General features: G+C 42.2%; 1 protein-coding gene and 1 long non-coding RNA gene across 2 annotated transcripts; one reads left to right on the top strand and one right to left on the bottom strand.

Moving 5' to 3' along the window:
* Positions 1 to 17: 17 nt before the first annotated feature.
* Positions 18 to 23,040, bottom strand: LOC119887221 (proprotein convertase subtilisin/kexin type 5-like). The gene is made up of 17 exons (XM_038698105.1): positions 22,828 to 23,040; positions 20,789 to 20,992; positions 20,636 to 20,704; positions 17,028 to 17,173; positions 15,929 to 16,123; positions 15,619 to 15,668; positions 15,293 to 15,513; positions 14,914 to 15,156; positions 14,356 to 14,592; positions 12,929 to 13,570; positions 12,560 to 12,712; positions 10,458 to 10,584; positions 10,337 to 10,380; positions 1,452 to 1,592; positions 1,247 to 1,364; positions 627 to 831; positions 18 to 542 (listed from the first exon to the last, which is right to left on the bottom strand). The coding sequence occupies exons 1-9, from the start codon at positions 23,003 to 23,005 to the stop codon at positions 14,570 to 14,572; spliced, it is 1,329 nt and encodes a 442-aa protein (XP_038554033.1). The 5' UTR covers positions 23,006 to 23,040; the 3' UTR covers positions 18 to 542; positions 627 to 831; positions 1,247 to 1,364; positions 1,452 to 1,592; positions 10,337 to 10,380; positions 10,458 to 10,584; positions 12,560 to 12,712; positions 12,929 to 13,570; positions 14,356 to 14,569.
* Positions 23,039 to 27,168, top strand: LOC119887223. The gene is made up of 3 exons (XR_005441635.1): positions 23,039 to 23,092; positions 24,342 to 24,597; positions 26,325 to 27,168. It is a non-coding gene; the product is annotated as an uncharacterized LOC119887223 (long non-coding RNA).

The raw sequence follows: 27,168 nt of genomic DNA, 5'->3' as shown, positions 1-27,168 counted from the left end.
ATAATGGCTAATATGGGTACAATGACAGTAAAAGGATTTATTAATGGTAACAAAATAGGCAGTTGACATTTTTATAGTGACACTTATATACACATATAAAGTAAAACTTGTATGGTAAATACTATCAGGGTATACTTACACCCTCTACTGTTGGAGTAGTAACTGCATAATGGTGTCCACAGACACAGATGTCCAGCGATCCGTTACAAGGCTCCTCACAATCCAGTGCATATGAAATTAGGAACAAGTGTTTGTTACATCGATGAGGTAGATCAAGGCCTCTTTGAAGGGAGCATAGTTGTAATTGACAGCACTGTCAAAAATAACTGAAAGGTGGGGATAATAATGTGCAAAGGGCTGCTCTGCTCTCACTTTGTCTGCCTCAGACAGAAAGGGGACACTTCCGAATGAAGATACTCTGGTGAGGGAGGATCCCATGTCCCTGTGATACATGTCAGCTGCAACTGTGGCATCTGGTAGAAGATCGGTTGTGATTTGTCTTGGTGTTCCAGTCCCTGCTAGGTGATTTGGTATCCCTCTCTCTTTAACAACACAAGAAATGTTTGTTGTGATGTTCAATAATAAAACACTTAAACTGAATAACTTGTAAGGGAAATGTGACATACCTGGAATCCCGTGAGCATTCCATGATTGCACAAATCTGTTTATGCCAATCTGGCACATCTGGCAGGTCAGATTGGATGTGCAGAACCTTGTCAGACTGTCCTCCATATCTATTGCTTCCTGATCTTGTAGCTGGATGAGGGCCTCCTTTAATGGATAATTCACTCTGTTGTTAATTTCTGGCCACATCCTTTCCACTGTGTGATTCTGTGTGTGTGTTTGTTTTTTAAGGAGATGATAGAGGTTTGTTAGCAACGTGTTTCTATGTTATTAACAGTTGGGAACTAGTGAATAGACTAAGAATAACCTTGTTGTGTAAAATCCCCAAGACCACACAATGTTGAAAACATCATAAGAAAAAGTTATGGAATCAAAATCCTAGAATAAGTATTATCTGAAGTACTGATTGTAACCACTCTTGACAATTGGCCCAGGTTATTGATATATTTGAAATTATTAGATTACTCATTATGTAGTGGAGTATAAAGTAGCAGGACATGGATATGCTCAAGTATAGTACAAGTTCCTCAGACTTGTACTTAAGTGCATTACTTGGCTTAATATAGCCTACTTAGTTACTTTTCACCAATGGTGTAATGTAGATGCAGATGGTTGACATTACCCTTGTTGACTGTGTTTGGAGGTATGGCTGTCTTTGCTGCATGTAGAGGCACAGGTAAAACTCTTTGCCATGATCCACGCGAAGTTGATCCCACATTCCATAATGTGTTACTGCAGGTCTACATAAACACATGTGAAACGCTCAATTATTAATATTATAACAATTGATAAAATATGTTCGATCAAACATAACATACAACACTGACCTGTACACCTCTTCATAGATGGCTAGATTGTTCTTTGCAGGCATACTTGTATTTTGCACCAATTTTCTTGCTGTATCCATCTACAGCAATCACATGAGTCACTCCAAACATGACCGATTTTTCATTTTGGTCAGTGTGCATCTTTTGTCCCATATGCAAGCAAGAAAATATATTAGTCAGCATTACATATAGGCTAGGTATACATGTGCATGGTATAGGCTACATGGCCAGAAGGGTCTGCCAGCAGACCTCTGTGGGACTCATCCCATCTGTCGGGACAGAAATTACATCAGAATCACCCACAACTTTGTAAACAAAAGGTAACCACCATAATACATAAACAGTTCATGTCAAATATTTAAGTTGAAACAATAATGCATAGAATTAATTGAAAAATATTATCTGGATGTGCACGGTTAAAAGGCCACAAAGCACAAAGACTAATTCCATAGATTTCACGAATGGTTGACTGTGATTCAGAATATGCTGATATAGGATATGATTTAAAATACTATGTTGTGCAAGGTATTTTAACTGCTGAACTTTAATGTTAACTTAGGCTATATGACGGTTTAATGATATTACTGTACACTGGCTAATGAAATGCAGAGGAGGTGTATCATCCCAATTTGTTATCTTAAACCTTTATAGAAAGCCATTTAAACATTTATTCCGTAAAACGCACTAGTCGCTATTTAAAAACTACTAGTACTTATTTATTAGCTACTAGTAACTATCCCTGTTTTACTAGTAACAATTGATTACATACTAGTACTTAATTTTTTGTTACTAGTGACTATTCCATTAGTTCCATTAGCAGGGCTTGACATTAACTTTTTTACTCACTAGCCAATGTGGCTAGTGGTTTTTCACTAGCCACGCAGCATTTTCACTAGCTACATTTTTGTTGTTGGGAAATTACGCTTTATACAATTAAAGTTGACAATGGCACGCTTAAATTGGCGTGCTAAAATGTACTAATATTATCATTAGCTATCATTAAATACTATTTATTTAAAAAAGCAGCAGGCTAAATGCTGTAAAAAAAAAAAGTAGAAAAATTATCTGCATAGAAACAAAGAGCAAAGGTGAAAAAATCACACACATTTAAGGCAATAGGATTAAAATGTTATGTATAGGCCTATATCATTTTTGTGCACTTTTGGAGTGTTTGTTTTGCATCTGCATTTCCTCAGAGCTCTGACTGGATTTATGTTTATCATCATGAAGCTCTGCAGTAGCTCTGAGTAACTGGAGATATGAATTGAGTATACAGGTCTTTATTTTCCAGATTATTCCCCTACAAACGCATCTTCTGCTTTCATTCATGGCATGAAAACTTTTTATTAAACCATAGAATCAACTCTGGAAAGGTAGTTGTGATATGACGATTTGAAGGGCAGCCCTGCTAGTAGTCTGTTTTCTTTTATAAACACCAGCATGTCCCTTAATCATGAAGATATCGATATTTTACAGCATTTAATGGTACTTTCCTGCTGCTTTTCTCGCCTCTGCTCTGCCTGTTCTCTTTCCTTCGTTCTCCTGTGCATTTTCTCTCCACACTGCTCGGCCACGCACACTCTCGTGTGTGCATTTGACCAGTCGCGTGTGATGACCATAAACATATAACAAGGCGATGACAGAGATCAAACCATCAAGTTAAAAGCGAGGGAGGCTAACGGTCTACAGGTCTGAGGGACTTTGGTTGATCTGTGACAGATTCAACTTTATATATTCTCTTTTACAAAAGTCTGGATGTCATATTTGACGTGCGCACTCGCGAGAGAAGTGAGACGCGCATGTTGTGTGGATTCACCTGCTATTAAAAAGCTTGCTTTGTCATCCAACGAAGGTAAAAAATGAAAGGGCAACTGGACTTGGTTGAAGCTACTGGAAGACGTTTCGTCCCTTATCCAAAGGACTTCTTCAGTTCTGACTGACTGGCAGGGAAACTCAGCTATTTAACCTCAGTGGGGTCTTATCTCGGGTCATCGATACCGCTGGTTCGTTAGTGTTCCTTGTTGCTGTGACGACAGTCGTTACAGTCGTTGAGACTACCTGTGGCCAAGACTGAACGACCATCGTTGGTATCTTCACCTGAGGCCAATAGGTTACGTTTGTTGAGTTTCCTGGGAAGTGATGAAAGGACAGCATTGTAAGTGGGGGATAAGTGGTGGCGTAGACCCCCTCCCCTGTTCAATGACGGCTTCTCAACCCTGGTGTAGATGGCTTCCTTGACACCTCTTTCAAACCATCCATCTTCTCTGTCTAAAATGCGCACCTGGTGGTCCTCAAACGAGTGTCCTCTGTCCTTCAGATGTAAGTAGACAGCAGAGTCTTGACCTGAGGAGTTGGCCCTTCTGTGTTGAGCCATGCGTTTGTGTAGTGGTTGTTTAGTCTCCCCAATATACAGGTCCGTGCATTCCTCACTGCATTGGACCGCATACACTAGATTGCTTTTCTTGTGTTTGGGTGTGCGGTCTTTGGGGTGTACCAGCATCTGTCTTAGCGTGTTCTTGGGTTTAAAAAACACAGGGATGTTATGTTTGTTAAAAATCCTCCTGAGTTTCTCTGATACTCCAGACACGTATGGAATCACAATGTTGTTGCGTTTGACCTTCTTTTCCTCCTCCCCTGTAGTTTTGTTCTTCTTGGATTTTGTGGCTGTCTTCACAAAAGCCCATTTAGGGTATCCACAGGCTGTAAGTGCCCCCTTCAGGTGGTTCTGTTCCTTCTCTCTGGCTTGGGCGCTTGTTGGTATGTTTTCCGCTCTGTGGTGCAGTGTTCTCATGACCCCTAGCTTGTGCTCCAGTGGGTGGTGTGAATCGAAGAGTAGGTATTGGTCTGTGTGTGGGTTTTCTGTAAACACCAATCTGCAGGCTCCTGTCCTCTTCAATGTGTACAGCGCAGTCCAGGAAGGCCAAACTGTTGTTGTGAACATCTTCTCGTGTGAACTTGATGTTACTGTCCACAGAGTTGATGTGTTCTGTGAAGGCTTGCACTTCCTGGCTTTTGATTTTGACCCAGGTGTCGTCCACATATCTGTACCAGTGGCTCGGTGCTATTCCTCTGAAGGAGTTGAGGGCTTTATTCTCCACTTCTTCCATGTAGATGTTGGCCACAATCGGGGATACCGGTGAGCCCATGGCACAGCCATGCTTCTGTCTGTAGAATCCACCGTTGTACTGGAAATAGGTGGTGTTTAGACAGAGGTCGAGTAATTTGCAGATTTGGTCAGGGCTAGCTAGTTCTGTTGTCCAGGGTGTTGTCTTGTGTTAGCCGTTTCCTAACGGTTTCTACTGCCTCTATGGTGGGGATGCAGGTGAACAAAGAAGTCACGTCATAGGATACCATGGTTTCATCTGGATCCAGTTTTAGTCCTCGAACTTTGTTTTTCCAATTCAATAGAGTTTTGGATGTGGTGAGGCGTGTTTCCCACCAATGGAGCTAAGATGGTGGAAATGTGTTTGGCAATGTTGTAGGTGACCGAGTTAATGCTGCTGATAATCGGCCTGAGTGGGGCTCCTTCTTTGTGTATCTTGGGTAGTCCATAAATGAATGGAATGGCTTCTCCAGGATACAAACGGTAATATTGTTCACGGGTGATGGTGTTGTCCTTCTGTAACTGTTGTAGACATTCTATGGCCTTTTTCTTGTATCCGCTGGTTGGGTCTCGTCTCAGTGTCTCATACGTGTTTGTGTCCATTAGTAGTATGTTGACTTTGTTCTGGTAGTCAGCTGTGTTAAGTACTACCGTGCATCTTCCTTTGTCCGCAGGTAGGATAGTGATGTTTTGATCCTTGCTCAGGGATGTCACAGCCTTCCTTTCTTGGATGGTGAGGTTGGAAGGGGGGGCCTTCGCATTAGAAAGGGCTGCAGATACCTTTAGTCTGAGCTGTTCCGCTTCTGTTTCTGTTAATTTGTTTTTCCTAATGGCTGATTCTGTGGCTGTGATGAGGTCTACTATCGGTAGTTGCTGTGGTGTAATGGCAAAGTTTAATCCTTTGGCCAGAACGTCTTTCTCTGGTTGGGTGAGTTCCCTATCTGACAAGTTTTTCACCCATCTGTTGTCTGTTTCAAGTGTTGTGGGGTTATTGTCCTTTCTCCTCCAAGACAATTCTCCTGTTTTGTTAGTGCAGCTCGCTCTGGACTGTAGGTTTTGGAATTTCCGGGTCTGTCTTTCTTTGCTCTTGTTGTGCTGAGATAGCTGTGCTTTCTTGATGAAGTCCATGACCTTTACCAGTGCTGTACTGGGCAGATGTGTTTCTAGTTTGTGGTGTATGTTGTCCATTTCTTTGTTCAGGGCTTCAATTGTGAAGTGTATCTGTCTCACTCTCTCGTTCAGTAGCTAGTGTTGTGCTTTCTCCAGGATTATTCCGGCTCTGTGTCCTTTTACTGTGGAGCCTAAGTGTAGGCTGTTGGGAATAAGTTTGTGTTGTCTGCATCTCAGGTTGAATCGTAGGTGATTCCTGTAGTCTGCAATTTTCCTGGCTGTCCTTTCATACTCCCGTACCAATCTGAGGGTGTTCATCCCAAAATGATTAGCAAGATGTCTATGAAGATTCTCAGTCATCCAGGTCATAGTTATCCAAGGTAAAAAATGAAGGGCAACTGGACTTGGTACCAGTCCAGTTTACCAAGTCCAGTTGCCCTTCATTTTTTACCTTCGTTGGATAACTATGACCTGGATGACTGAGAATCTTCATAGACAGCTTGCTTTGTCATCGCTGCCGTTGGTTGAGTGGATAATTAACGACAGGCCAGACTAGTCTGACAGCCAGTCCGCGAGTTAAATCTCTACAATGTTTTCTTGTTTACAATGTTGTTCGTCAGTAGCGCGAAAGACAATAGGTTTTACTAATGAAGTTGTGACAAAACACAAAACACAGCATATGATAGGCTACGTTACAATCCAGAATATTGGGGTCACAAGAACAAGACTAGAAGATATTTTATGTTCTGAAGAATAGCTTACAACAAGAAATGTTAAATAACAAATGTAAGTGCTATGAGAGTTTTTTTTGGCACAATAAGAAAACATGCATTGCAATGTAAATATATATAGAAAACACATCTGCAAAAATTACTTAAGATAAAAGAAAACTGTTTACTGATTACTGCATTATATTCAATTATATTTTTATATTCTGAATCGTCACCTGCCACTTTTTCACTAGCCACATTTTTGTTGTTGGGAAATTACGCTTTATACAATTAAAGTTGACAATGGCACGCTTAAATTGGCGTGCTAAAATGTACTAATATTATCATTAGCTATCATTAAATACTATTTATTTAAAAAAGCAGCAGGCTAAATGCTGTAAAAAAAAAAAGTAGAAAAATTATCTGCATTAGAAACAAAGAGCAAAGGTGAAAAAATCACACACATTTAAGGCAATAGGATTAAAATGTTATGTATAGGCCTATATCATTTTTGTGCACTTTTGGAGTGTTTGTTTTGCATCTGCATTTCCTCAGAGCTCTGACTGGATTTATGTTTATCATCATGAAGCTCTGCAGTAGCTCTGAGTAACTGGAGATATGAATTGAGTATACAGGTCTTTATTTTCCAGATTATTCCCCTACAAACGCATCTTCTGCTTTCATTCATGGCATGAAAACTTTTTATTAAACCATAGAATCAACTCTGGAAAGGTAGTTGTGATATGACGATTTGAAGGGCAGCCCTGCTAGTAGTCTGTTTTCTTTTATAAACACCAGCATGTCCCTTAATCATGAAGATATCGATATTTTACAGCATTTAATGGTACTTTCCTGCTGCTTTTCTCTGCCTCTGCTCTGCCTGTTCTCTTTCCTTCGTTCTCCTGTGCATTTTCTCTCCACACTGCTCGGCCACGCACTGACTGAACGCTGTGTTGATGTGCGTGTGCATGCGACCAGTCGCGTGTGATGACCATAAACATATAACAAGGCGATGACAGAGATCAAACCATCAAGTTAAAAGCGAGGGAGGCTAACGGTCTACAGGTCTGAGGGACTTTGGTTGATCTGTGACAGATTCAACTTTATATATTCTCTTTTACAAAAGTCTGGATGTCATATTTGACGTGCGCACTCGCGAGAGAAGTGAGAGAGTGAGACGCGCACGTTGTGTGGATTCACCTGCTATTAAAAAGCTTGCTTTGTCATCGCTGCCGTTGGTTGAGTGGATAATTAACGACAGGCCAGACTAGTCTGACAGCCAGTCCGCGAGTTAAATCTCTACAATGTTTTCTTGTTTACAATGTTGTTCGTCAGTAGCGCGAAAGACAATAGGTTTTACTAATGAAGTTGTGACAAAACACAAAACACAGCATATGATAGGCTACGTTACAATCCAGAATATTGGGGTCACAAGAACAAGACTAGAAGATATTTTATTATTACGTTTACACTACATCCACACACTGAGCCTAGGTGCTCAAAGAGAAACTAACATTCACACAATGGCGGAACAGGCGCCAAGGAGACTTCGACATGAAGCCTGGGGGAGCCGGGGATTGAACCGCCGACCTTTCGATTAACGGCCCACCAGCTCTTCCCACTGAAAACAGCCGCCCCAATGTAACGTAAATATATAGAGAAAACACATCTGCATTGTCAAAAAAAATTACTTAAGCTAAAAGAAAACTATTTACTGATTACTGCATTATATTCAATTATATTTTTATATTCGATATCGTCACATACCACCTGAATTTTGTGTTCCCTTTATATAAATAAAGACATTTCCACCATAAATTGGTGCGGAAAATGTCTCCAGAACGCAGGAAATTAAGTGTTTAATGCTCAAAATCTTCTGGGGGAGGACCCACAGACCCCGCAGTCGTATATTTTCATCAATAAATATTTCTTTAAATAGCATTTTGTGATAAACAACAGAAAAAGTGTTGGGGACATGTCCCCAGCGTCCCCAGTGTAAATTTCACCTATGCAGGTGGGGCAAATAGACTGATTTTCTAAAGTTTAGTGTTAATCGCCATTTAACTCAGTCAGTTATGAGCTCCATGAAGCCTTAGATGTTTTATGAATCTGGTCCCTCCAGCACAGGTTTTATCAGCTGGCAATTTTCAATGCACATTTAAGAGTGCAAGTTGCAACTATTATTAACAATAATTGAAAGCTCAGGCTTATCAATAGCAGTAATAACAATGAACATAGGCCTATGTGCAGTTCTATCACCAAACTCATTCATTACAGAATATTAACAGTGAGGACACAAAGTGGTCCACATCATCTCAAGCACACTTATCGTCCAAAACGTCTCGGGTTACGTATGTAACCCTTGTTCCCCGAGAAGGGGAATTAGACACTGCGTCGGTGACGACACTATGGGAAACGCCTCTGGGCGTGGCAGGGCTGAATCATGAATGAAACTATTCCAATCCTATTGGTGTTGCTAGAATGGTAGCGTGTGATGGCGCAACTAGAGGCGTATATAAGCACAAGGAACTCGAACTGCGTCGGTGACAACACTAAGGGAACGAGATACCCACTAGGCCGTGCCGAAACCCTCGCCTTCCCCCAGCTTGCAGTACCCAGTAGGCACGACTAAGAGGGGAGCGCACGGGTGCTGGGTGCAGAAGGAAGGTCCAGACTGTAAAACCGGATGAAAGTGTGAGGAGTGGCCCAGCCAGCTGCCTCACACAAATCCTGGAGAGAAGCCCCTGAGAGGAGGGCCCTAGAGGCCATCATGCCTCTCGTAGAGTGCGCCCTCACGGCCATCTTAAGGGTCAGGTGCTTGGCCTCAGCCGACTCCAGGGGTTCGAAGGGGGCCCCAGCCAACGCTTCGAGATCCACTGCCAGGTCCCAAGTGGGAACCCTGGAAAAAGGGCCAGGTGAAAGACCCGGCCCTCCACCTGTGTCTGAAGCTTCTATCCATCCATACCGTAGCCTACGTGATGTGATTTTCAAAAATAGCCTTGATGGCAGATGCAAGCCAATAAGACTAAATAGCCATATTATATTTTATTATTAATTACTATTGCCCAGGTTTTATGGAATTTGCAAATAAAACAGCTGCTTTATGTAAACATGACACCAATGTGTCCCTGAGTAAGACACTTAACCCCTAGTTGCTCCAGAGACGTGCGACCTCTGATATATATAGCAATTGTAAGTCGCTTTGGATAAAAGTTACAGCTAAATGAATAAATGTAATGTAAATGTAATGTAAACGCAATGAACATAAAGCCAAAAAAAGAGAACGTGATAAAATATGATCTACTCCACTGTGTCAAAACAGCAACCAGCTTTTGTTAGTTTTAATAAAACACCACCAGGTAGTTGCCTACTAACATATGTACACTCCTGTGACCACGTTTTCCCATAGCAAGCGCATTATACTACTGAATCCCCTCTGTGAGCGTGCGTATTATCATGATGGAGAACCAAAATGCCAGTGCATCAGAGATGAAAAATGGCGAAGGGGCAAATCTTTATATACACAGGGCCCTTCACGGCGTGAAGCGCATAGCGCAGTTGCGTTTGGGGCGTGTCCAACTCCAATTTTGCCAGTTTGAGGGCATCAATAATTGTCTTGGCGCCGGGCGCATGGTTCAAAAGAGTCGTACTTAGTCTGTGAATAAGTCATGGGTGTGTAGGGCATAACACATGGCAATACACCAATCAGTGTCATCTCCCTTTTAAAGCCAGGTGCGCTTGGATTCTCACTGCGCTGCGTTTATATAAATTATGAACCTGTTGTGGGTCACATCTCCCACACTGGTTTCATAGGTTTGTTGAACAAGTGTGCAGCACATCATTGAGTGTCTTAGCTGATGGAGCCGCACATTGCACCGACAGCGGTAGCATTCGCAAAAAATAGCTGGCAGCTCTCACACGCATTTTCTTAAGGAAATGCCCATTCTAGTCAGGTCTGTTACCTGACCGTCTCCTGACTTGGGTTGGGGGGCCTCCACACACAATGCTAGAACAGAAAACTGCCATTAGTAGATAGTCGTATCCAAACAATCATATTTCTCTTATAATAGACAGGGTCTCTACCTGAGCCGCTGTCACTAACACAGCAATTAGTGTCATTCCCTTCAGAATCCCGGTGACAAGTTAGACACTGGCTGGGTCTGGGTCCAGTGCAATGCCTACACGAGGTGTCACATGCCTCACAGGTGTCCTACAATGGTATAATATCACAAGGACAAAGTTGGTTATAGACATTAGGCCAGTCAGAAATGTGGTCTCTTTGGAACAACCTCTTTGTACAGAAGTGGCTTTTATTGACATCTGTTGTTGTTCTGAGTAAATATCTGTCTGCACATTTGTGTTGCTTGTTGTAGAAAGATGCCCTGAAAATTTAATTTCTAACCTTAAGTATTGGCGGTCTTTCAATTGAAATGGGCCCTGCACTCCAAAAAGGGCCCCCGAGTGACACGCAAGAATTTCAGAATTCAACCATTTTTAAAATAAACGACTTATTTCACTCAATGTGTAGAGGCATGGAAGGAAGGGTGCTGAGGAGGCTGCAGCAAACCCTAAAACCAGGCATTATAAAAAAACATCAATTGATTAAAAAAGTGTGACGCAGACTCACAGCAAGAGATGTGATATAAAAACTTTCACAATATTGCTACATCCCGACTGGTGCACAGAAGTACATGACATCACATTTTCCAGCAGGTGCAGCAGCCTGTCAATTTTTGTATGTAGCAGTGTTTTCTCTTTGCTATTTTAAGCATGTTGTTTTTGTTCTTAATTTAGTTGTTTGTAGGTTTTTTTTATTTATTTCACCGTGGGTTGGTTAGTGAAAAACACTCATTTGTTAATGAGGCTAGCTGCAGACAGGAAGAAACTGTTTTTGTGGCGAGAGGTTTTGGTCCTGATGGACCTCAGCCTCCTCCTCGAGGCGTACAGGTCCAGAAGAAAAGGAAGATTGCAGCCAATCACCATCTCTGCAGAGCAAATGATGACACTGCTGCCACTGCCAGGGACAAGGGCAGGCTGCAGCGTACCAGATGGTGATGGAGGAGGTGAGGATGGACTCAATAATGGTGGTGAAGAAGTGCACCATCATTGTCTTTGGCAGGCTGAACTTCTTCAGCTGCCGCAGGAAGTACATCCTCTGCTGGGCCTTCTTGGTGAGGGAGGTGATGTTCAGTTCCTACTTGAGGTCCTGGGAGATGATGGTGCCCAGGAAGCGGAAGGAGTCCGTAGTGGTGACTGGGGAGTCACACAGGATGATGGGGGAGGGTAGGGCTGTGATGTCAACGACCATCTCCATGGTCTTCAGAGCGTTGAGCTCCAGACTGTTCTGGCTGCACCAGGTCACCAGATGGTCGATCTCCCACCTGTAGGTGGACTCATCCCCACCTGAGATGAACCCAGTGAGGGTGGTCAGGAGCTTGACAGACTGGTGACTGGAGGTGCAGCTGTTGGTGTACAGGGAGAAGAGAAGGGGGGAAAGAACGCAGCCTTGAGGGGAACCGGTGCTGATGGTCATGGAATCAGAGACATGTTTTCCCAGCTTCACGTGCTGCTTCCTGTCTGTCAGGAAGTCAGTCATCCACCTGCAGGTGGAGTCAGGCATGCTCAGCTGAGAGAGCTTGTCCTGAAGCAGGGCCAGTTCCTGGGGAGTCCAGGTGCTGGAGGATGTAGTGAAGGGCCATGTTTACTGCATCATCTACAGACCTGTTGGTTCTATGGGCAAACTGCAGGGGGTCCAGGAGTGGGACTGTAATGGATTTTAGGTGGGACAACACAAGGCGTTCAAAGGACTTCATAACCACAGAGGTCAATGCGGATGGCAGACAGCTCGGAGAAGAGGGGGAAAGAATTGGTAGACTGAGGCTGAAGCTGAGCGGAAGAGTCACGGGGGATGGTGTCCGATTGACTCTTAAAGCAGCAGTAGAACTGGTTCAACTCATTTGACAGGCGAGAAGTGGAGGACTTTGGGTTTGTGATCTGTCTGAACCCCCTCCAGACAGAAGTGACGTCGTTTGCAGAGAACTGGTTCTATAGTCTCTCTGAGTACAGTCGTTTAGCTTTATTGCCCTGCACCCGGCCCTGCCACCACTCCTAAATGCCTCCTCCTTTTCCAACCTTAGCTGTCTGAGTTTAGCTGTAAACCAAGGTTTGTCATTTTTATAACTCACCCTGGTCCGTGTTGGAATGCAGTTGAAATGCAGCTCGTAGCCAAGAGCGCACCTATTCTGAGTAGTATCGGCCCTCCTCACAACGTGGATAGCAGAATTTGTCCTTTACAGTGCTGCCCCAGTCGCATGTCATACAGGCCTGAGGCAAGGAATCTGAAAACATGCATTCATTACACACTGAGGATCAAATAAATGTAGTTATCATTATACAAAACAAGGTTGTACAACAAAATGAAATAACGATACATGAACTGACTCCTTACGCAAAAGTTGTCCAGTATTGACACAAGTGAAAAATATTGACTGTAGGTGAACATTAGGCAGATGTTCTGCTCTCCAAGCGCCGTTATTACAGAGCTCCTTAATCACCTGTGCAGCTCTGACAACTGGTGTGGCACTGTTTGCAGACGTCACTGAACTGGTAGAAGCTTAGTGCCTTGCAGCTCCAGGAGAGGAGATGGACAGGTCCTCCAGGACTCAGGCCCTGCTCCTGGTCACATTTCTCACAGTAGGGGCCCTCTCTGTAATACCTGAAGAAAGGCATAAAATCATCAATATTAACAAGTCAGACATGTACACAGATTTTTGATTCTTGAAGACATAATTTAACATTAGTCTTTGACTAAATGTCAAGTGGCATCACATATGGAAATGTTTTCAGAGGGAGTTGCTCAACTGCTGATGAAATTACATAGAACCTACTCGCTTCATTTGCAAACTTTGGCTTATTTCCAGACATGCGCTGTCACAATAAGTCAGCTACCATTACAGGAGGTGAAGTTGTAATAGAAAGTAAATAGAGAGCTTGATCAACTCTGTACCCTGTGGTACAATGCATGACACAGAGTTGAAGGAGGTATCCTGGAGAACAAGTGAGGCAATATCTTGGCGATGTTGCGGTACAGGTGGAACAGGCATGGTCACAGGGCGAACAGAATCCCAGCTCTGTTCCGTCAGCCTCCTGCCTTGTGTTGTATGTACCTGCTAGGCACTCAGTCAAACAGGTGCCATCTGGAAAATAGCACACACGCAAAAAACGTTCCACTCCCAATTCATTAGTAGTCATGCACTCATTTTTACTTTTCTTTCTTGTTCATCAGAACAGTTTTTTAGCACCTACCTTGTAAAGGATGTTTAAAAAACATTTCACATGAGATTATTTTCTTCTATGAATTGCCAAAAAGTGATTTTTGTAATAGTGTTAGTTAATAACTTTATGTTGACTCAAGTACTGACTAGTACTAGACAGAGTACTAGACATATTGCACAGCGTGCTCAGCGTGTCACCAATTTGTTGTCCGATCCACTGTGAAATACGATCATCAATTCTTCAGATATGGCTAAAAATGTGTATTTTGTGGTCACGTTTTTAGCAAATTTTGAAAATTTTAAAGACGTTGGCTCAAGACGTTCCTATTTCCTCATGACAATAGAATGGACACACGCCTATTGCCATCATAAATCTATCCAGCTGGTGATCAGTTAACATACGGCCATTTAACCAAGACTGATAAGGTGAAATATTCCCAGAAGAGCCGTCACTATACAACCAGTTTTCAAGGTGTACTGAGGGCACCAAATGCAAAGAATATTTGATAAAATTTATGACTCAGGCTCAAACTCAGTCATCAAGGTTAAAAATAAGACAGTTATCAAGAGTTGATAGTTTGGACATGTATGGCTTTGCAATAAATGCAAATAAAAATCAGCTTTTCTGTGGATTTTTGTTTATTTTACACCCTGAACCACTTCAGTGTAGTGCAGTTGGACATTAGTGGAGAAAAAAAAAAGCTCACTATGAAGGTATTTGGGGACGGCACAGGTCTGGCATTGATCGTTGCCCGGCCCCTCACAAGAGTAACAGTGCCGGTGGCAACCCATGCAGGTGAACTGGTCGTCGTGCAGGTAGGTCCTGTGTGGGCAGTTTCTGTCGCCTGTCACGCCACACAACAATGTATTTGGATCCAGCACAAGTCCCTTCTCGCACTGGGTGCAGCCTGGGTGCACTGGTCATGAAGCGTCTCCAGCTAGTTCTGGAAGAAATCCAGTTCTTTCATCACTTTCATCAATCAAAATTGTAGCCACAATCCCTCATCTTGATGCCGTCTTTTGCATTATTTTCATTGTGTTAGGAGCCATGGAGGCCACTTTCTACGTCTGGTAGAAAGGTGATACATGGACTATTTTAAATAAACTTTCCCTAGGTGAGATACCCCTGTACATAAACAATGGGAACTGATTAACTATTTAAAAAGGACAGTGCCAGAGAGTACATGGTCAGAAAACTGTTACCACGCATATACAACACTGCTTAAAAATCTAACCAAGTCACATCTATGTATTGAGATTCTCACCTTGACATTCCATAGCTTCAGTTTCATAGTAAGTACCAGTGTTGCAGTCTTTGGAGCATGCACCCTTGTAGAGTTTGGGGCTAAACATTGAGCAGGTCTCGCAGTCATCTTCCAGGGGCCCTGAACAGCTGCCACAGGTAGGGTGGCACTGACCACAGCGGCCCTCTTCCATGTCCTCATAATAGCCCATGGGACAACTAGCTTTACACACACCATTCAGCATCAGGTAGAGGAAACTGCATTCTGAAATTATACGGAGGAGGGGTGGTAAAGTTCTAACAAGAGATTTCAAGATGTCTTACAATTCATTATAAAAATGTCACCCACTTGGAATATTTTTCCTCTTAAAGCTTAGCTGCACACACTATTAATAACTTACTGAAACAGGTGCTGTCATCTGAGCAAACGTCACAGTGGGGAGGGCAGCGTCTGCAGGTACCATCATCTGCAGGGTATGTCCGCAGTGAACAGTTGAGTCTACACATACCACTCTCTAGGTAGTGGCCATTAGCACAGGATAGACACTGAGACTTGCCATCACATGTCAGACAGGAGCTATCACAGACTTCACATGACCCCTCTGCTGTCTCAAAGAAACCTCTGGAATCAGTCAGGAGATTTATTAAGGCATAAAACATGAAACACAACACAGTAATTACAGATATTTTTTCGTCAATCTACTGCTTAGTTCGTTCAATCACTTACTCTGGGCAATTCGACCAACACTGCAACACTGTACAGGCCTCTGCTCTGACCTTGCATTGGAGAAAAGCAATTATTTCCATCAGGGAATCAAGTATCATGTTGTTCAGTATGATCTCTGTCTCTATTGTCAGCTGATACTAACTTGCCATTCAGTACTTTACTCACTTTGTTTTACTGTTTTTTTTTTTTTTTGCTGAAATGCAGTAAATCACATAGGCCTCACCACCATATAAAGTTACTTTTCTCTAAAAAGGGAGAAAATTTATTAACAGCTAAAAACATTACACCTCATCATGATTGTTCCTGTTACCATCAAAGTACTGTCCCAGTGGGCAGTTGAGCAGAGGGCACTGGCCATGTAGAGGAGGGTTTCCACCAAGACAAACATCACAGTCTGTTGAATGAGGTCCGTGGCATGTCTGGCATGAGCTGTGGCAGGTCTGACATCGCCACCCACTGGAGTCACTGAAGGTTTGCTGTGGGCACTGTTTAACACAATCACCTCCTGATGGGGCAGAGCAGTACAGAGAGGAAGTTACATTATTTTCCAGTACAAAACTTTATCTGTATTAGCAAACTTGAAAAACCTAGGTGTGACAAGTTAGTAGATAATATTTATTTACAACCTCTATCTTTTTAACCTGTGTACTATTTCACTGAAAGCCTTTGAAATCTTTTGCAGGATTACAATCACAATCACCATCAGTTACTGAAACTATTTTAAGAGAGCAACTCTAAAAAGTCATATTAATTAGTAAAACACGTTTTCATTATCAGTTGTCAGGTTTTTTTTTTAAGTGGCTCTGATGTGGTCTCAAAAAAGATCGGCTCATCTCAACTATTTAAATCCTTCTCCTCTGTCTGCTCTTCCAGCATCTCTCCCTCTCCAAATTCCATCCAACTGCCCAGGCATAAAACAATGACCTAGATCTTTTGATACAGGACCTTGTGGCTGAAGCAGAGAGAATAAGCTGCTGATTGTCCATGATGGATCCTGTCTGACACAATGTACAATCATATGCCCGTGAAATATGTAACAACACGCGTACACGTGTACACAAAAATAAATGACAGCTAATGTTTTTAATATGTTAAAATAATTTTGATGGTCTGTTGTTCTTGCTAAGTTTATTTTAATACCTACAGCCTTTATTAACAAAGCTTTAGCCTCTTTTCATAAAACATACATTTGCATATCTCATGTTACAGGTTTGCTGACAAGGACGCGATTTGCAATCTAAATGAAGAGTCAGAGAAATCAATCATTCTTGGTAAAGAAAAATCTAAGAGTATATTAAAACGCAAACTCTGCTAGTACTGCATGGGACAAAAGGGTCATCTGAATCATTTAGTATGCTAGTAGAAGAGAATAAATATACACAGAAATGATCATTCTTTCCTACTGGTACCATTGAGGAAGTAACCGAGCTGGCAGGCAAGGCAGAGTGTGTTACTCCTGCAATCTGTGCATGGTGCTGGACAGGAGAGACACACACCCCTGCCCAAGTCTTCATAGGTGCTCTGGGGGCAATGCCTGCGACACTGGTGTCTGAAACTGTAAAAGAAATGGTCTATTCAAAACTAAAATCAATTAAGCTTGGTCTGTGTATTTGAAAATCGGTCAATACGTGGTCGATTAACACTGGCTGCTGCAGCTGTTACACAAAAGTAAGCTCTTTTTTTCCAACGCAAACAACTAGAACAAAGCTATTGAAATATGAAAGACCTAATGAAAACGTTTGGGATTTAATAGCACTTTCAAAGCTTTACAGTGAATAACCTTTGCCCACACAGAGGAGTCTGAGGCTAGACGAACTGAAATTAGAGAAATGACAAAACACACCACATGCGAGAGGCAATCCCAACATACACAGCACACCTGCAGCTGTATTGTTAACTCCTCTACAAGCCAAAAGTTAGGACGAGATGAAAACATAATGTAGGCTGCTTCAAGCTTATTGTGGCTCTCTCTTCTTAAGGTAGACAGTTAATTGGTGTTTTATTTGTAGCCTGGAGGCATGGGGCGATTTCTGTCATCAACCTGTCCTATCAGTCCTTCGGGGCTTAACTGTGCTATTAAACATGAGACGGCTGTCCTAAAAAAAATAGCCTAAAAGCAGTTGACATATTGAGTTGCAAAGATGTCACACATACAACATTAAACCAACTACTCTAAATTAAACAAGAAAAAAAGTAGAAATAAGCCACTCCCCTAGACAGTACAACATCCTCTGATGCCTCTTATACCACCTCCATTCATGAGAGAATCTGACCACTGACAGCCCAAGCTGCACTTCTGACTGTGTTGTCATGGATTTGGTGCTAAGATGCAGTGGTTGTTTGAGAAGGAACAGCTGGAGGCGCCACAACGCATCCATCAACTCACTCACAATAGCAGCTAGTGCGGACCAGGTCTCCGTTTCTGGCCTGGAAACAGTGCACTACTTAAGAATCTACGCGATGTTTAAGAATCCCTAGGGCTTAGGGCTTCTGCTCTTTGAATTAGTTAGGAAAAGGTGAAAATATGACTAAATAAATGGTTTAAACCACATCAAGAGTGAATCATAACAATTTTGTGGTTTAGCTGCACTTAGAGAGGAAGGTAAATGTCAATAAATACCAAGCATCCATCATGCTGTGACTCTTTTCAGTAGGCAGCGTTTTATGCAAGAACAACACTGGCCCCACAGACTCACAGCTACGCTAAAGCTGTCTAGGGTTTAACATTTTTTATTACTTCTAGCCAAACCTCAGTAGTGGAATTTTTTGAAGTGCTGGAAACTGTCACACTATATCACAGTGAGACTCTTCCTGCAGGTCATGATTGCCCCGTGCTCTATTGGGTTTCTTTTATTGGTGTTTTCCTCCTATAGTAGATAATAAGGTACTGCGGCCACAGACAGGACTGAAGAGACCTGTCATTCTAAATCTCTAAAGCCATTACTATTAAAGTAAAAGTTACACAAGAAGATTCATGGAAGAAGTATCTCACTGCACCTCTGTAAGAGCAGTAAAAAGGAGGTGAGTGCAGTGAAGCAAGTGCATTTTCCTTCAACCGTCCTGCTGTAACACAGGAGCAGTCAGTGAAGTCAAGATGGTGCACCCTATATAATCCCACCTGCTACTGGCTATGCTTTCCACTTATACTTGCCGTCTTTTTCTCGCTTCTCCTCTCCTACTCACACATTACACACACTCTGTTAAATCTCTGTGAAGCAGACCACTCTTCTATGCTCAAACCAGGGCTCAGGTAACAGTGTAAGACTCTGAATGGAGGGTAACCCGACTCACACAATATTTGGAGGCCTAAACTTGGGGGGGGGGGGCGTTCTCTGAGGCATCTCTGAGTTACAGCATTGTCTCTTCTGCTCAGCGCTAAAAAGAAGATGTGTGAGACAGGGAGAAGAGGGGCCACAAGCTGCTGCTGCTGCCTTTCTAACCCTTCGACTTCCCTGAACCTCAGCATGCACAGAGCAATGTGGCTTCTATGTGATAACAAACCGCAGGGGGGGTGTTCTAGCTTTGAATGTAACCTCCAAGTGATATGCTGGTGTAAACAGAAATACAGGTGAAATGAATTTTCTTGTGGCGTGAAGAATTATTAACCATGTTCTTCAAGCCAATATATGGAAATGCATATTACACTACATTTTGATTGACCAACTTTTTTTATCTAGCAAGGCAATGGCAATGCAAATAAAAACACTTGGGGCTTCGAAAGAAGAAGTACAATTTATTCTCTTTCCAAAACCTAAAATAAATCCAGAAAAATGTTGTTTGTTGTCATACTCTGTCAATTGTTCCTAATGTAATGTTAGCTAACGCTAGCTAACTTCCTTCTAAATGTAATGTAATAAAGCCCTACTGTTCTGTTTTGAATGATTCGTGAATAGAGGCCTACCCAGCTTTACAGGAACAGTGTTGATCCTTGATATCGTTGTATTTTGTTTCAATTGTCAGAGCATGCGGTGGTTCACTTGTACTGTGTAATCGGTAAGCTTTAGCTTCTATCTTTCATTTTTTTAATGTCGGTTTGAATCAGTTTGTGTCAGTCTGACAGCCTGAATCCAACCTTCAAATGTGTCTGCTTCATTCTGAGATCACTTTTTCCAACCAATCTGACAATATTTCTCTGGGGAGTGCAGTAACAGACAGAGGCAGCGCTGACAGTTTGTCGGACTTAGCAACAGTAACTAAGAGGGGCGGGGCTTAGCAAAGGGTCTATTGGGGAAACAAACAAAGTGGCTCGGACCGAGCACATAACACTATTCCAGCCGTTCCAGCCATGATGTGTGTGTCGCGTAATGTTAAATGACTTACCCACAGACACTCAGCCTACTTTCTAGTTTGCCAAGACATGCTGTTGTTGTGAATTTAACTATAGTAGCAGGAGAGTTGTGAGCATAGCTTTTTGGATCTGGGATGCTGGCTCTGGGTCCGCCTTGTCCTCTCTGCATGTTAGCGTCATGTTAGGTTCACAGCAGCAACTGTAGTAACAGTACGCTAACCTGCAACTTGGCTATCGTTAAGTGCTGTACTTGCTGTGTCGCTGTAACGCTCTATATCATGATTTTCGTCACGGTGTTGCTTACTGCAGCTTTAAACGAGAACTGTTATATTGAATCGAAAATAACTGCTAGTTGTATTAAATGTTAGCTCTCTAAAATAACCTCTCAGAACGCATTTGATCCAACAGCAGAGGATATGGGGAGCCAGAAAAGTCCACTTATCACTGGATAATAATAAAACGACAAAAAAAAACTCACAGAAAGTAACCTTCAGCGCAGCTGTTGTAGATATCAGGGTCTTGAGAAATGAGAAACGAGAAAAGGTGATTAATTAGAATTCATGTGGAGGAGCAAACTCATGCAGTAGGCTACTGGCTATCTTTATATTGTGCTGCTCTGTGCACTGTTATCACCAGTGTTTAGATATGTACATCGCAGACCCACCTTACATTGGGGGGGGGGAACAGTATGGTGTTGTCAGCCTAGCCTGGCAAGCCTGTGTAACTTACCCACGGAACATGTTTTGCAGCCCATCTCACAGTCAATGCACTCTCCTGTATCAGGGTCCTGCACCTGGCCTGAAACACAGAGACCCAGCATAACAAGCCTGAATGTCATACTCTTAATCTACAGGAAACTCTGAAGCTCTGATTTACATTTACCTATGTCACAGGATGCCGTTTGGCAGATCCCATTCTGGAGTTTGTAGTGTTCCTGACATTTGGCACATATGTTGCCGTCTGTGCAGAGTTCACAATTGGCTATGCAGGGCAGACAGGCATAATGACCTCTGTCAGGATACAGTCCCCGGGCGCAGTGTGTCCTACAGCGACCTTGGTGGAGGAACCGTTCCTGTCCATCTTCATCTGAGGAGAAGGAGGAGGAAGACACAGAGGACTTGTTAACATAAAGCCTAATCTATTTTTCTCCTCTACCAGGAAACGCCTTTTCCCAAAATCTGGACTCTTCTGAAAGTGAAAATCAATGAGCTTCTCATAATAAACATAGAGGCAGAGCCAAATGGGCCCCAACAATTACATGGAATGAAGGAAAGATGAAAGGACGGGCTGCCAACTGTGTGGGTGGTAGCAGGAATGACCCCTGCCATCGCTCCGCCACCAGGAAATGTACTGGGGTTAAAGGAGCGAAACATCCATGACTGGTGGTCTCCAGCTGATGACCCATTTTATGCCCAAAGAGGAGGAGCACACCTGCACAAAAGGCACCGGTGGAGGTGCGTCAGGCAGCAATGCCCAGCAGGTCGACCATCAGCTTGTATTTCTATAAATAAGTGTGAAAGTTGCCTTCAGCAAATGACAGCATTAACACATATAGCGAAATCAAGATTGTTTGACTGAAAGGAGAGAGATGTCATCTGGCTTAACGAGTGAATCACTGGCAATTATTAGGAAACCGAAGAACTAATGGCTCCAGCCCAGCATTTTGTCTGTTGTCTGACTGTAGGCCTGCAAATAACAGATCACAGTGTGAGATCACTTCCTGATGATGCGCCAATATAATGTAAACAATGGCAATCTGAGGCAGATGAGAGATCAAAGCTGTGGGCAGAGACGGAGTCTTCTGTTGGCCCTAATGATTAATACTCTGCCACCTGCCACTAGCCTAGCTGTGGCACCTGAGGCATCTCTGAGTTACAGCATTGTCTCTTCTGCTCAGCGCTAAAAAGAAGATGTGTGAGACAGGGAGAAGAGGGGCCACAAGCTGCTGCTGCTGCCTTTCTAACCCTTCGACTTCCCTGAACCTCAGCATGCACAGAGCAATGTGGCTTCTATGTGATAACAAACCGCAGTGTTTGAGGAATGGGGTACAGACTTTTGGCTTTTGATGTTCTTCCACAAAGGAATACACAGATGCCACACAGATATACACACCAGGATCAAATGCTAACTACTGTATACTACTAAAGTCTGCACAACAAAACATATCTGCAGCATTGAATATTAAAATACAGTCAGTAAAAAGCAAATGCATAATTGTAGAAATGTCAAAATGAATATATTCATTGAGTAAAAGAGAGAAAGACTTGTAGGTTTAGCCAATGAACTGAAACAGTAATACTTCTTGCCCAAGGGGGTACTTTTTACTTTTTTCCTTTGCCTCGGATTAACAAAGGTCCCATTCTGACATGATCAGATTACAGTGAAAACTCGTGATCACACCTTCATTTCTTACCTATTTCAAAAGGCGCCCCTGTGACAGAGAATGCAAGTTCAACAGCCACTTTGTGATAGTTTAACAAGAGTAAATGGTAAACCAGAGCTGCATGCTCCTCCTCTAATTCAAAGGCCTTTAAACAGCTTTGCTTTAGTAACCATTAAACAGTGCTGCCTTGAAAAGAAAACTGGATTAATGAGTCTGTGACATGGCTTTGTTTTAATCAGGTATCTGTGGAGCTGGGGAAAAAATCAGAAAAGAGGAATTATATTGGCCAATGGAAGATGTTCATATTTGCACATCTCATACAGAATTTATGAAAAATGTAGGTAAAATTTGTCATATGAAGGCAAGGACATTGTTTAACTTCGATGAAGTCATTGTTTGATGATTTATTTGTTAAAACTACAGCCTACAAAACATGACTTTTTAAACCCCCATAATACATATTTTCGCCGTTTTACTTTCAGAAAGCCCTCAGTGATTTTATGCTGTTAAAAGTAAGTGTATAGGGAAATATACTCACCAACTCCACAGGTAGTGCATTCAAACAGCTCATGCCCGTCGCACTCAGAGCAGGTGGGATGACAGAGGACACACTGATTCTTCAGCAGAAACTGTCCACTCGGACAGGGCAACGAAGGTTTACATCCAGTAAATCCGACACAGCAGAGAAAGGTCAGAAACGCGGCGAAGGACCTCATGGCCGCGTCCGAGTACTTTCACTGGAAGTGACAAAAAAAAAGCCAACACCTCGGACTGCTTCCTAAGACGCAGTGTCCGTGCAGCAGGTACGCTGGCAGATCGATGGGGCTCTGTGACACCAGCCCAGAAATAACTTGCTGGACCAGTTCGTTCAAATGAAGCGCTGGACAATGAGCGTGGACTGTGGTGCGCATTTAGTAGCCTAAATGTTCCCGAGAGAAGAGCCCAGTCTTTGTGACGATAGATAGTGTGTGAAGATAGATAGATAGATAGATAATTTTCATTGGATAAGCTAAATAAACCATCACACCATGCACCCACCACAAAAACATGTTAATGGAAATGAGTGTTACGCTTTGTAAATTACTTTTGGTGCAACTTCTTTTGGATTGGATTGTATGGTTGAAATGCACTTTGGATAAAAGACCCAGCTATAAATGTAATGTAGGTAAACCAAAATACCTGATAAAGACACACCCAATTAGCTATTGTTACTTAAAAATCTATATGGCTTTAATGTTGCATATTAAACTTTGTTTGTTGAATATTTAGGAGGTGAGGAAAATGAGTGTCCACTGTCTGGCCAATGATTTGTACTTTAAATCCACAGGTTCCAGGATTCATTCAACAGTAACATTGGAGATTTAGCTAATGCTAGGTTAGTTAAAGTTACAGCTAGTTCAGCTAAAAGGCATATAAAATAAATTAGTGGTTTACAGATAAATTTAGGTTTTTTTATGGCTTGGGAAAGCACAAATTAAAAGCTAATTTTGCTTGTTTTATAGGCTCCTTTTTGAGGATTAATTGCTTGTTGCACAATGTTCAATTGCTAACTAGCTATGGCTAAGGTCAACAATGTGGGAGAAACTCAAGAAGACACAGCTAAAGCATGCAAAGCATGCAAAGCATGCAACCCAAAAAAAACAAACAGTCCCACTCCTTCCCTGCAGCTCTCCTTGCAAAGCCTCCTCCAAAACACAGTTTCAGTTGCAATGAGTGCAGGAAGGTAGGCCTGATTGACAGACACAGACACCAGACTTTTTTTTCATTGTTGTGTGGAAGCATTTCATTTATTGATTGTTGACAGGATGTAAACAGAATATAAACAAATATAACGTATTTAAATAATAAAATAATAACATATTTTTAATTTAAAAAATTGCCTACCCTAGCTTTAAATGTGACAGTCTTACCATTCATTGTGGTTTATAAACTCCGTGATACACTAAACGCGAGCATTTACTTTCTTTACAGTTTATTAATAGTGTCATTTATATTATCATGTCCTAAGACACCGGACGCCATTTGTGCCTCAGACGTTTTGTTTTTGTGAAGGAATAGCGGCCTCTCGCGGCTGCTTCCTGGATGTGCATGCGAGGGCGTGAGGAGCACAACCCTCCTCAGCGGCTGACGTCACGCGGCAGCGGCTGTCAGAGGGGGCGTGGCCTTGTTCTGCTGCAGCAGAGAAATATGACATGGGGATGAGCGAAAGAGAGAGGGAGAGAGTGAGACAGCCTGATAGGAATTAACGGTTCGTCAGAGGTCTGGACTGGAAACCTTAGGATGGGGAGTAATGACTGAAAACAGAACGGTAAGAGACAGACATGTTTTCATTTTTCACACACACATCGCGACAGGCCGATTCATGGCTCATTAGATAGAGGAAACAATAGGCTACCGCTGCAGACAGGTGCACCTGCCTTTATGCGAGTACGTGCCTCGATGCATTCAACTTCAGGTTCCGTGTGAATACCTTTTTTAAAAAATTATTTTAGGTCGAAGGCAAATGCATCGAGGCCACAAATCTCCTCAACGGTTTGGGATGAGACGTTAGCCGTTAGTCTCAAGAGTTACATGCTGTAAACATGGATGTGGTCTTGAATCTGTATGCATAGTCACAGACCTTTGTGATGTAGGATCATACAGTAGTAGCAATGTTAACGTTATATAGGCTATCTGAGACAGCTGAGTATATTTTGTGATAGCACAAATAAACAGCTTATTAGCTTATTGAGGCTATAAAGCCTTGAAGGCTATGGTTCCTTTTCCAGACATGGAATATTAATCATCACAATGTATTTTGGGACAGATGGCTTAACATGTAGATAGTGATGAAATACATAACAGCTATATGTTTAGTGAATCACAGCAGTCTGTTCATCCTAAAATATAGGAAGCCATACAATTACTGCAAATGCCACAACCTGGTTTAATTCTGTAACCCATATAGTTTATTTTATTGTTGGCCTGGTTCACAATATCTACCAACTATGCCTGCCTGTATCGTGACGCCACTAATTCATTGCTGTGGTATTTTTAAAACCATATTCATGTCCCCATAATAAAACCTTTAATCTATCATTAATGTCAGATTCTTTTTGAGCTTGTTACAACACTGTTTAAATTACTCTGCCACTGTTTCCTTCTGATCATTTGGAAGATGATGATTTACATCAAATCAACTTGTTTGCTTTCTTCTCTTTACAACTCATTCAGCCACCTATTACCCCTGTCTTAATGCGTTACTTGGGCTTGCGAAGACGGGCAGCTGACAGTAGTCGAGTCTGATTTGGAGACAGCTTGAGTAGACGGGGCAGAGATACAAAGCAGGGCCGTGGCTGCCAGGCCAAGCCAGGCCATGCCAGCTCCACAGAGGGCTTCAGTGCAGCAGGGCACTGGGGAGAGGGCGCTTGGCACCTGATCAGTTACCTCAGTGAATTCTGTTCCTGTCACTGGCATTTAGCTACAGAAAAGCAGAGCAGACATGACTGACAAACTTGCAAGACAAATGCACTCAAACCCTCACACATCGCCATCTTTCTGACAGTATCAACAAAAATTGCACATTTATGCACTGGTAACATGGCTACGGATTGTAATAGATTACTCAAGGCTTGGATAAAATTCAAAGATTGCACATACTGTATATGAGTATTTATTGTATACGTCTATACCTTTATGCAGGGTGTGCTGCATATAGAAGAACACATTAGTGCATTTGTCTTATAAGTAAGTAAGAACCTCCATTATACAGCAGATACTGATGGTTTGTGTCACACAAATATTTTAAGTACTTAATATTTTAGTGTGAATTATAACAGACCAAATTAGGTATTAATTTGTATGGTGGAGATTGGTTTGGTAAGTAAAAATGATTTTCTTCTGGCAAAGAATTTACTTTGCAGTGGTGTGATGGTACTTTCACATTTCAGGATGTGATCAAATGAAAAGCGTGTTTATGGACAGTGTGTTGGCCCTTTTAGATGACACACCATCCCAGTCACATGGATGTCTGATGACTATTGAATCTGTCTGCAGAATCGACAAGGACATGCACGGTAAAGTGGAGATCGCAACTGCTGCCATACCGGAGTGACCCTGCTCGCACTGCAAGATGTGGAGGAGGAGCACAACAATCTAATGTATATGCTCTGGGCAACGTGACTGGAGACTTGGCTCTTTGCATCAGGAGAGTGCCTTTTTTGAAACTATGCTGCCTGTTACATTGTGGAACTTTTTACAGCTCAATCCTCTGCATTTTTCCACATTCTGTCTGAAACTTTTTAATCTTTTTTAGTTATTTACTACCGGTATATCATGTCACACTTAGCTTATTGGTGTTCCTAGTTACTGTTGTATCTACACGTTATTTAAGGCACTCTGTTACAAATGGTTGATGCATGTTCTGCTTTATTACATTTAAATATATATATTTATATTCAAAAGGTGACAATGGAGAGAAATTAAATATTTTTATGGTTGCTCTGATTTTAGACTGCATTTTAGGTGTCTGAGTGGCATTTCGTAGAACAAGTTCTGACAGCACCTTTTTCACTGTTCACTGCTGGCGTTCTCTGTTAAAATCCTGCCTGGGGAAAATAAAGTTTTATTTTTGCCCCTCACCTGAATGTGCCCTCTGACTTGAGGAGGGAGAACATGGTGACAGCAACAATTTTTTTATATTTTTTTTATTCCATCCGGTCCTGTTTTGCAGTTGTTACAAGACAGAGGTTTATGTTAGCACTGAAACTGTACAGTGACCAAATGAAGAGTATGTTAAGATTCAAATAACCAACATTTTTTTTCCTCAGCTTTGCAGATCTCTTCCACTTAGAATCCACTAGATGGCACCACAAACACATGTCATTGAAATCATAAAAAA

The sequence above is a fragment of the Micropterus salmoides genome, unplaced genomic scaffold (assembly GCF_014851395.1).
Source record: "Micropterus salmoides isolate LMB-PRFRI ecotype aquatic unplaced genomic scaffold, ASM1485139v1 Ms_hic_scaffold_4061, whole genome shotgun sequence".
NCBI lineage: Eukaryota > Metazoa > Chordata > Actinopteri > Centrarchiformes > Centrarchidae > Micropterus > Micropterus salmoides.
The sequence above is the reverse complement of the archived record's forward strand: the minus strand, read 5'-3'. Positions and strand labels throughout refer to the sequence as shown.